This window comes from Canis lupus, chromosome 28 (genome assembly GCF_048164855.1).
Source record: "Canis lupus baileyi chromosome 28, mCanLup2.hap1, whole genome shotgun sequence".
Lineage (NCBI taxonomy): Eukaryota > Metazoa > Chordata > Mammalia > Carnivora > Canidae > Canis > Canis lupus.
Genome location: NC_132865.1, coordinates 23,827,625 through 23,839,605, shown reverse-complemented (window position 1 = coordinate 23,839,605; position 11,981 = coordinate 23,827,625). Strand labels below are relative to the sequence as shown.

Below are 11,981 nucleotides of genomic sequence, written 5' to 3'. Positions count from 1 at the left end.
TTCAGATTTCCCCAGCGGAAATGTCAACACCATACTAGGTTTCCCTCCATCTTTCTCAGCCCCATATTAAATTGGCCTCAAATCATGTCAGTAAATTCCCTCTCCAAATCAGTCTACACTTCATTTTCCCTGCCACTGCCTCCTCTGTGCTTTTGTCCTCCTTTTCTGCCTACTATAACAAGCCTGTACATAGGTACTCCTTGTACTATCCTGTCTCTTTTTAGTTTATCTTTCTAAACATAAAGATGCTTCTTTTATCCCATTTTCTGTAGGACACAATTGAAACTCCTTAATTGAAGCCCAGTGAATTAAGTTCATGTCAGGGCACTTCAGAATGTTTCCTGAATAAGTAAAAAAGTACATGTAGTGCCATGACAATGATATCTAAGATATGGCACCACTTCATCACTCAATGTCCTAGCTAAATACAGTCAGTACATCTAGTTGGGATCATTAAAAAAGGAACCATAGGAAAATATTTTCCTTACATTTGGATAAAGAAAGATATATTAGTGAAGGTGAAAAAGAAATCCCAAATCATAACAAAAAAATTTCACTCAGCTATAGAGTGTTAAAATTCGTGTTCATCGAAAGATGACAGAAATAAGTGAATCAATAAACCACAAAATAGCAAAATAGATTTGCAATATATATGCTACTGATTAAAGATTAACATTTAGAATACATAAACAATATACAATTTAATAAAGATCAACAAACCAAGAGAAAAATAAGCAAACGGATATGAACAGATATTTAACAGAAGAGGAAACCAAATGGCCAACGGACATATGAAAAATGCTTAACTACTTTAGTAATCAAAGAAAAGCAAATTAAGACAGTATAAGGATGCTGTTTTATAACTTTTGGTTTGGTATTAATTAGGAAATCTGGCAAAAGTAAGTGTTGGTGAACAGAGAGATGAAAGGAAACTCATACACTCTAGGTGGAGCATAAACAGTGCTGGAAACAGTTTTCCATTATTTTAAAATCTTGAATATTCAAAAGAATATTGAATATTTAATCTAAAGCCCAGAAACTCCATTTCTGGGTGAATATCTTGGAAAAACAAGTCTCATGTACCATGAAAAGTGAACAACCTTTGTCAATATGCTGGTGGACAGGAAAATGGATACATTATGGAATTGTCCCATTGTAGAAAGCTGAATGCATTTCAGATACATACATAGGATGAATGAAATCAAAGGTGTGTTGGTAAATGTTAAAAACTCCTTCTTTGAAAAAGAAAGCCCTAATTTGTAGAGATTGATGTTTTCTGTGGTGTAAATAGTACCACTTTGGCTGATTTAAAGCAACTGATCTGAAAATAGCAGTGGATCTCCCAATCTGGTATGAGCAAGTTACAACTCACACTGAAGGAGTCTTAAAAGCATTATATGATTGAACAAAAGAATTCATAGAACACCATTTTAAGCTCAAAACTAGCAAATCTAAATAATATATTCTTTAGGAAAATATACATAAGTGATAAAACTATATTTAAAGGAGGCAATAAAATGGTGGTTATCCCCAGGATAGGGGAAGCAAGGAGATGGGATAAGGAAGGTGCTCCCAGGTATATACAGGAAGGAAATGTTCTAATTCTTAAGTTAGAGGGGTGAGTTGAGAGTGTTTACCCTTATGCTTTGTAACTAAATTTACTATAATCTATCTATCATCTATCTATCTATCTATCTATCTATCTATCTACATTTTTTTTTACTTTACATATATATTATTTTACAATTGACCTCTGACCAACATGAGGGTTAGGGGTGCCAACCCTCTGCACAGTTGAAAATTGAAGTATGACTTTTGATTCACCAAAAACTTAACTACTAATAACCTACAGTTGACCAGAAGCCTTACCAATAATATAAACAGTTGATTAACACATATTTTATATGTTATATGTATTATATACTGTATTCTTACAATAAAGCAAGTTAGAGAAAATAAACTGTTATTAAGAAAATCATAAAGAAAAGACATTTATAGTACTGCACTGTATTTATTGAAAGAAATCCATGTATAAGAGGACCCATGAAGCTAAAAGAACTCATATTGTTCAAAAGCCAAATATATATACTTTTTTTACATGTCAAATGTTAACAACATTAAACATTAAAAAACTAAATGTTGAGGCATCTGGGTAGCTCAGTTGGTTAAGTGTCTGCCCTCTGCTCAGGTAATGATTTCAGGGGATCAAGCCCAGCATCAACCTCCCTGTTAAGTGGGTAGTCTGCTTCTCTATCTCCCTCTGCCCCTCCTCTCCTTCATATGCTCTCTCTCTCTTTCAAATAAATAAAATCTTAAAACAAAGAAATGTTGTGGGAATGTAAACCAATGCCAGTGTAGCATGACACAAGAAATGATAATAGTTTCTTTATACTCAAATCTCTTGCAGTACTGATGAGATGACAGCACTCTCATGGTAGACCTTTAACATTGACAATGAAAGTTAAACAATATGGCACTAGCAACATGGAGGACCCAGGTCAACCATTCCTTGACACCCTAGGTTTGGAGTCAGCCTAGCTTCTCTTCATTGATAGCCTTGCATGTGTACCTTTACTTAAGCCCTTCTTCCATGATTCATAATAAATCCTTTCTCCTCCATGATTCATGATAAATTCTTTCTCCTCCCCTCTGCCTATCTATAGCCTATGTTCTAAGGTCATCTCAAGTCTCCTCCTGTCCAGCCCACATCCATGTCTTCTTTTTCCTTTTCTTCCAATAGTGTTTCAATTACTTCTTGTGTGTTGATCTCGCTCAACTGAATTATATACTTTTTGAGGTTTTCTTGTGTACTGCATCATGCCTGGTATAAAACTAGACAAAAACCAGATATTATTTAATTACTGGACCATTATTGGTTTTTAATTTTATCAAAAGCACTGGAATCCATTAATCTACCAAGAAGATATATATATATATCTTTGAGCAATCATATTTGCATAATAATTGGGTATTGAGGGGTTTAAATTTTTTGGAAAATTTAACAATGCATCATCACTACTATGTGGTTGATTATACCTAATTGCATCCACTGGAGGAAAAATATTCATTAAGCTCCTTTCTTGAACTGCTTGTATCCTGAATTCTTCACATTCAAATTTTAGTAAACTTAATCAGCAAATTACAAAATATAAGTTTCTGATTCAGTACACTCTTTTCCACTTAAGATAGAGCACTAGATTCAGTAATTAAATATTTTTGGCATTATCCAAATGTGCTGATGTGCTTTTTATGTCAACTATACATCCACATTGAGCTTGGCTCAATAAACATACATATTCCTATGAATAGGTGTAACTTTCTACATAAAAAACCTGTTGTGACATAAATAGCAGAAGTAAAATTAATGAGAGGAAGAAGTTGGATATAGCTAAACATTGAGATAAATTCTACAGATTCCTAGATTCCTACCTGCGTGCCTAATCAACCACATTGGCTAAGTTTCTCATCCCAGTGCTGCCAGATACTGTTAGACTTTGATGAAATTATCGTGTCTATGTTTCGGTTTCTTCTTCTCTAAAATGAAAAGACAAGATAAATTCTAATATTTGAGAAATTGAGATACTCATTATTTCCTCCATGTGATTGAAAAAAGCTCAAAGAGTTCATTGCTTGTATTTTGAAAATCATTTATACTATATAAGTACAATAAGTAAGTATACTTTTATAAAGAAATTGCTCTGGAATACAGCAAAATAAGCTTACACATATGCATACACCAATTCTTGTTAATAAGCAATGCACTTAGAACACTTAAAAATGGAATGTTTAAGCATTAAATACTAAGATTTTATTTTCATGATGTCTTTTGTCCCTACTGGTATAATTAGACTGATATTCTGGCACTAGATTTGGACTATTTAGAAAGGTTCAACTTAACAACTTCCAATATGGATATGTGAATTCGCAAATATTCTGACAGTACTTCACCATTGTCCTTCTACACTAAGTTGAATGGATCTCACTATATATTGTAGATCTCTCTGGATATGGCACCAGTAACCAGGAAAAATTCAACCCAAACAAGAACAGAACAGAATGTAAAACCATTAAAACTTACCACTGCCTTCCCTTTATAAACATTCATTTTTCTTAAAAAATTCATACTGTAAAGGTGTTCAAGTATATTCCAAGAGAAAGAGTCATAGAAAATTATCTTGCTCAACTTGTTTTGAACCAAGTTGAACCATGCATGCACCAAGTTGAATGCATGACATATAGTATTTATCGAATTAAATGAATATACAAATGACCAAAAAAATGGATGAGTGAAGTGATGAGTATATACCTGCATTAAAAATCAAACAAAATGGGGATCCCTGGGTGGCTCAGATGTTTAGCGCCGCCATCTGCTTGGGGTGTGATCCTGGAGACTAGGGATCGTGTCCCACATCGGGCTCCCTGCGTGGAGCCTGCTTCTCCCTCTGCCTGTATCTCTGCCTCTCTCTCTCTCTGTGTCTCTCATGAATAAATAAAATCTTAAAAAAAAAAATCAAACAAAATGACAGGGGGGCCTGGTGGCTCAGTCATTTAAGCATCTGACTTTGGCTCAGGTCGTGATCTCTGGGTCCTGGGATTCAGCCCTCATCACTGAAGATCTGCTCAGGGCTCAGTGGGTAGTCTGCTTCTTTCTCTCCCTCTTCTTCTGCCCCTCCCCCTGTTCATGCTCGCTCTCTCTCTCTCTCTTTCTCTCAAATAAATAAATAAAATCTATAAAAAATAAAAATCAAACAGAATGACAGTACTCATTAAAATAATTAATTTGGGGTGCCTGGGTGGCTCAGTTCGTTAAGCAAACATCTAACCAGCTCTGGTCCTTGGGATCGAACCCCAAGTCAGGAAAGTCTGCTTGTCTTCTGCCTCTGCCCCTCCTGCTGCTTGTACTCTCTCTGTCTCTCTCAAATAAATAAATAAAATCTTTAAAAATAAATAAGATCATTAAGTCACTGAGAAGTTGAGAACTAACTCATAGTGCATCATTTCTAACCTAAAAAAAATCAACAAATCCACGAGAGTTGGTTTTCTTCTTCTGTATATGTAATTTGCTTTTGTAGTATAGAATATAACATATTAATATTATCTATTAAGTCAATATTCTACTTAAATAATAATTTTAATACATAAGTGAAACAAAAAATAGTGAGTGAATACTAAAATTACACTAATATTTGCTTACAGTTATATAAATATAATTAAGCCTTGCAGGACTTAAATTATGCTAGTTTATACATTCTAATTTAAAGAATCAATCTACTGTCATCCTTACAACTGGGTATTAGTAGATAGGGGTTCAAATATTCTTCATAAATGGATTAATATTTTTGAATTTGCTATAAATTCATGTATCCCGATTTATTATTTTATCAACAAAAATTTGCTTCTTTTTGATGTAATTGTTCTGTTTGGAAGGATGCTAGGTAACTTTTAAAATATACCTACAGCTTGAGAAAGTATGTCATTCTCCCAAAGTTAGAATTCTGTATTCTAGATAAAATATGTGCCCTGGGATTTAGTAATTTTTCTTCTTGAATGTAAAACTCTGAATTATTAGAGGCAGAGCTCCATGGTTCAAAAGCTATGATTATGGATTTGCACTAAGCTTTCCACTGTCTCTCTGGTATTAGGTGACCATTAAGCATTTGAAGGATTTAATGCTTTGATTTTCTTCCCAGAGTGCACATTTTACACAGTGGAAAAAAATCTGCCTCCATATGTGTGTGAATCTGAAGGAAAGTCTTCTTGAGGGACTCATATGGCTCTTTCAAACAAATATAAGAAAATCAATTTTAAAAGTTTCCAGTCATTTAAAATACTTTCCTCTTAACTGATTTTTGAAATTTGAATAGGTTATTAAAACACAGACTTTTTCTAATGCTCCATATATCTGTCCATATTGCTGAATTATTTATAACCCTTAGAAATCCTTTTTGTTATAATTAACTCAGCAGATATATGGAAAAGGTTGCCATCATTTTATTCATATATTAGAAAGCCAAACTCACCCACCTCTCAAATCTAGTCAAGCCAATTAATTACAACTTCTCACTTGATACTTAAAATGGAAAACCCACCACCATTTCATGGTATGCGCCCTTTTCCAAATTTTTTATAATTTGTCATCCCATTTAATAGAGAGAAAACAAATTGGTGTTTAAATTGTGTAGCCTAAAAGAAGGAAGGAAAGAAGGAAGGAAAGAAGGAAGGAAGGAAGGAAGGAAGGAAGGAAGGAAGGAAGGAAGGAAGGGGGAAAGTGGAAAGGAGGGAGGGAGGGAGGGAGAGAGGGAAGGAAGGAAGGAAGGCAAGCAAGAAAGAAAGAAAGGAAAGAAGGAAAGGAGAAAAGAAGGAAAGAAAAAGAGAAAAAAAGACAGTAAATAGTATATAAAATCATAAGCCAGAAAATGGACATTAAATAAAATTTCCAAAGTTAGCTAAATCATATGCCAAAAACAAGCTTGCTCTGACTAATATAACTACAGTGGTCACACATTTTTTATTTCATCATGCCCTTCTCAGTTAGAAATAGTTAACATTTTCGTATTTTGTCTTTAAATTAAACATTCTCTGTTTAACTCACAAACACTATGAATTTTCAAAAACCAGTTCAGTCACTTTCCTAAACTTCTCATAATAGGTTTACGTATCACAGAGTTAGTAAGCAATATGTGACAACAACATATTCATTCTTTTTGTAAAAATAGATTCTTTACCCGGGACTGAAGAAGCACTAATGGAAGAAGGTGAAGAATTTGAGAAAGCCTCCAGATTAACAGGACCTGTAAGTACATTCGTTTACTTACTTTTTTCTTAGTTCCTAAAACCAGTGTATATTACCGATAGGAAAATTTAAAAGGAGTAGGAAAATAATATTCTTTAAATAAAAAATCTTTTCCAATGTGCATCCAAAATATCCCATAAGGTCATGCTGAGTGCTTGTATCAGTAGGTAGCCAGCTTGATTACAGGTAAACAGCAAGGCTGCACTAAGCACTTTCAGCAATTGGGGAAGAAAATTTGAATGAGTTGGAAAAAGCTAAGTTCTGCTATTATTACCTGCTGACTTATGCACATGAATATTCTAAAAGATTATGAGCTGCCATCCTCAACTTCATTAACTATACACATCTTGATAAAAATGAAATGTTTTGAATATCCTGAAAGTCTACGTATAACTTAAGCTTGGTTGTGAAGTCCTTGTGAAATTTTTGTTAAACTAGACCTTTTCAATAGAGTATATTGAGAAAAAAACCATTAAGTCTAAGATTTTCAATGAAATTTAATGTTAAAAGAATAAACACAGAAAAAATATAATCTACATAAATTCTAAGTGTAACATTTATAAAAGATTTTGAGTTGCTATAAAAATGACTATACCATCTTGCATCATCCTAAATTTAATATTTAAACTGGGTTTATATACTACGATATTCTCTGTATTAACATGCTAGGGCTGCTGTAACAAAGCACACAGCCTGGGTGGCTAAACAACAGAAATTTATTTCTCACGGTTCTGGAGGCATGAGTCTGAGATCTAGGTGTTAGGATTTGTTTCTTCTGAGGCATCTCTCCCTCCTAAGTGATCTTCAGGTCTTAAAAGCTCTTAGCATCTCTCATCTGAGACTTTTTTCAGCCCAAACACAATCTGTTCTTTCAACAAATTCTTACATTGTGTAGTTTTCAAAGATTTCAGTACCTCTGATACTTTCTCTGAGCATATTCTTGTTTGCCAAGTCCCCTGTAAAGTGTGGGTTCTGCCGCAACCAAACCCAGGGTTCCGGATAACACTCCCACATCAGAGAGTATCATGGGGTATGCACTTGATCAAATATTATCTTTGGATTATAATCTGGGAATAAAAGATTCCCAGGAATATAAATATAAAAGGAAATTTCTGACATTTATAAAATTCAGTATGTTTTGATAATCTCATGATGATAAAAGCATGTTATCATTCAGGTTGTGAAATGTTTCATTCATTACTTTTTGCAAACATTTTTTTTAATTCCTCTGTGAAATTTACCAAAGTCTGTGTATCTCCCTTGTATGTAAAAGGATACTGCTAGATTCTTTTGCTAATCACTTTCTAAAATCAAGATGAATCCTGCCCACAGTATATGGCTTGCTCAATAATATCTAATAACCCAAAGGGGGAAAGAAAACTCAGTGATTTCAAACTGTGAGAGATTTTTGCTTTCTTTTCTCAGTGCTCATATAGTGCTTTCCTAATGCAAAAATTTGTTCTAAGCCAATTTTACTTGTTTTCACTTATCATTCATTAGATTTTGGATTCTTAAAAATTCTGCGATTCTATTTAATGTCAAAATAACTATTTAATTCTTTTTTGGAAGCCTACAGAATATAAACAATACATGGAGAAATAAATGAATATCAGGACCCTGAACATACTTTCTACACAATGGCTGCTTTTAATATGAAGAAAACATGGATTAAAAAAAGATGGTATTTTAGATGCAAATTCCCTAAATAATGTTTTTAGGATTGTATTTTTGGTAAATCAAAGAGAAAATTGTGGCTTTATCTAAATATTAATGGAGAATTGGAAGAAAACAGAACTTTTTTCTTTATTACCGTAAGAAATGCAAAATACTTCAAAGCAAATTTTGAGTCACATCCTGTAAAAATATACAACATGCCACAAATGTTGAAATCCATCTAGAGTAGTTTCAACACATGCTGTCTTATTTGCTAACTTTCCATGTTGGGTATTGGATATTAATAAGTAGGTAACAGACTCTTGAAAACTGTTTTCCCCAGTGGCTTAACTCGTGTTTAAAATATTTTGTGAATATTTTGTGAATATTTGAATGAGGTAAAGGCAACATTTAGATTTACATTTTTATCCTCCCTCAAATAAACAAGTCATTTTTTTGAAATTTCCCTTTCCTCCTTTCCTGCATTCTGGAATGTTTCTTAGCATAGGTACATGTTATGAAGATTAAAGCTAGATTTGTCAGAGGCATCTATTTATTAGAAATGAACCAAAAAAAGAAAATATTAGGAAGAAAATTCAAAGCAGCAGATATTGATTAATGACCTTTAGTTCATAAATATAGTACACAAAATTTTTTAGATCAGTGATTCATAAAGATTTAATATTAAGGGATGCCTAGGTGGCTCAGTGGTTGAGTGTCTCAACCACTCAGTCTCTGCTTTTGGCTCAGGTCGAGATCCTAGGGTCCTGGGATCGAGTTCTGCATCAGGCTCCCTAGAGAAAGCCTGGATCTCTCTCTGCTTATGTCTCTGCCTCTCTCTGTGTCTCTCATGAATGAATAAATAAAATCTTTAAAAACTTTAATATTATTTTTTTAATTTCACAATTTTTTTTTAATTTTTATTTATTTGTGATAGTCACAGAGAGAGAGAGAGAATGAGGCAGAGACACAGGCAGAGGGAGAAGCAGGCTCCATGCACCGGGAGCCCGACGTGGGACTCGATCCCGGGTCTCCAGGATTGCGTGCTGGGCCAAAGGCAGGCGCCAAACCGCTGCGCCACCCAGGGATCCCAATTTCACAATTTCTATAGCATTTTTAATCTTCATAATTCTATTTTGTTTTAAAAGTATATGTGCACATATATTTGCATAATGGGAAGATGAAAAGATAAGAAGCACATTTAATGTTCAATATCTTACTGACCTTTTTTTTCTTTGTAAATCTTTTATTTATTTTATTCATTAGTCAGTACCACCAGCCCATCATTAGCAGATTCTCATAGCATTTTACGTAACTAGTCATCATTTCTTAAAGTGGCAGAAAAATTTTAAAAAGGATTCCTGTTAGGAAAGTTTTCCTGTTAGGAAAGTTCTTTTAGTTACTAAAAGTGTATTTTTAACACGTTTTTCTTCTACAGAGTTTATCTCTTAGAGGAGTTATGTTAAACAAACTAGAATGATAGTAGTAATAATAATATCACATCTTTCTATAGCACTTATTTTTTGTTAAGTGTTTTTACATACTTATTATCAATTGTCTGAGTTTTGGAAGTCCTTATGCACATAGGCTTGACAACCCTTCGGTGAAATCAGTAGTACTCTACATTTTAGGTGAGCATACTGATCTTCCCAAAAAATCTCGTGATTTGTCCCATGTCACGTAAACAAGGCAGAACTAAAACACCTGTGTCCCAGTGCCCCAAACTCTCACAGAACTTGTCAGGTCCCTATAATCACTAAGGTAGTAAGTAGAGCCACTATTAAATATAGTTACTTTATGTAATGTAGAAAAGATAAAAAGTAGGTCATTATCAGTAACCAATATCAAAGGTAGAATTATTCACTAGATTAAGTAGATAGTGAAAAAGTAGGAGTTTGAGGTACCAGATCATGACTGGTAATTTAAAAAAAAATTATTTTACTTAAATTCAATTAATTAACATATAGTATATGATTAATTTCAGAGGTAGAGGTTAGTGATTCATCAATTGCATATAACACTCAGTGCTCATTACATCATGTGCCCTCCTTAATGCCTGTTACCCAGTTACCCCATCCCCCCCGCCACTTCTCCTTCTGCAACCCTTTGTTTCCCACAGTTAGGAGTCTCTCATGGTTTGTCTTCCTCTCTAATTTTTGGCACTCAGTTTCCCCCCTTCCCTTATGGTCCCTTTCACCATTTCTTATATCCCACATGTGAGTGAAACCATATGATAATTGTCTTTCTCTCACTGACTTATTTCACTCAGCATAATTCCTTCCAGTTCCATCCATGTCAATGTAAATGGTAGATATTCATCCTTCCTGATGGCTGAGTAATATTCCATTGTATATGTATATACATATATATATTGTGGTTTGTCTTGTCATTTGCCTCACGTCACATAGACAAGCAGAACTAAAACTCCTGTGTCCCAGTGCCCCAAACTCTCACAGAACTTGTCGGGGTCCCTACAATCACTAAGGCATTAGAGACACTATTAAATATAGTTACTTTATGTAATGTAGAAAAGATAAAAAGGAAAAAAAAGATAAAAAGTAGGTCATTATCAGTAACCAATATCAAAGGTAGAATTATTCATTTGATTAAGTAGATAGTGAAAAAGTAGGAGTTTGAGGTACCAGATGATGACAGGTAATTTAAAAAAACTTATTTTACTTAAATTCAATTAATTAACTTATAGTATGTGATTAATTTCAGAGGTAGAGGTCAGTAATTCTCATATATACCATATATACCACATATATATAGTGAAAATACAAATCAAAGCCACAATGAGATACCACTTTACACCCATATATATGGTATATATATATATGGCAAGTGATGTGGAGCATTTTTTCATGTGCTTCTTGGCCATGTGTATGTCTTCTTTGGAGAAATGTCTGTTCATGTCTTCTGCCCTTTCTTTTCTTTTTTTTTAATTTCTTTTTTTTTAAAGATTTTATTTATTCATAAGAGACACACAAAGAGAGAGAGAGAGAGAGAGAGAGGCAGAGGCATAGGCAGAGGGAGAAGCGGGCTCATGCAGGGAGCCTGATGTGGGACTCGATCCCAGGACTCTAGGATCACAACCTGAGCTGAAGGCAGGCGCTAAACCACTGAGCCACCCAAGCGTCCCACTTATGCCCATTTCTTGACTGGATTGTTTGTTACTTGGGTGTTGAGTTTGATAAGTTCTTTATAGATCTTGGACACTAGCCCTTTATCTGATATGTCATTTGCAAATATCTTCTCCCATTCTGTAGGTTGTCTTTGAGTTTTTTTGACTGCTTATTATACAGAAGCTTTTTGTCTTGATGAAGTCCCAAGGGAACTTGCCTTCATAAATGTGTCTTGCAAGAAGTTGCTGTGGCCAGTTCAAAAAGGCTGTTGCCTGTGTTCTCCTCTAGGATTTTGATGGATTCTTGTCTTATATTTAGATCTTTCATCCATTTTGAGTTTATTTTAGTGTATGGTGTAAGAGAATGGTCGAGTTTCATTCTTCCACATGTGGCTGTCCAATTTTCCCAAC

At 34.1% G+C, this 11,981-nt stretch overlaps 1 protein-coding gene across 1 annotated transcript in view; it reads left to right on the top strand.

Moving 5' to 3' along the window:
- C28H8orf34 (chromosome 28 C8orf34 homolog) overlaps nt 1-11,981 on the top strand; it is a 382,999-nt gene that overhangs the window by 290,810 nt on the left and 80,208 nt on the right. The window contains 1 exon segment of the mRNA XM_072803810.1: nt 6,717-6,793. Coding sequence (XP_072659911.1) covers nt 6,717-6,793 — 77 coding nt within the window.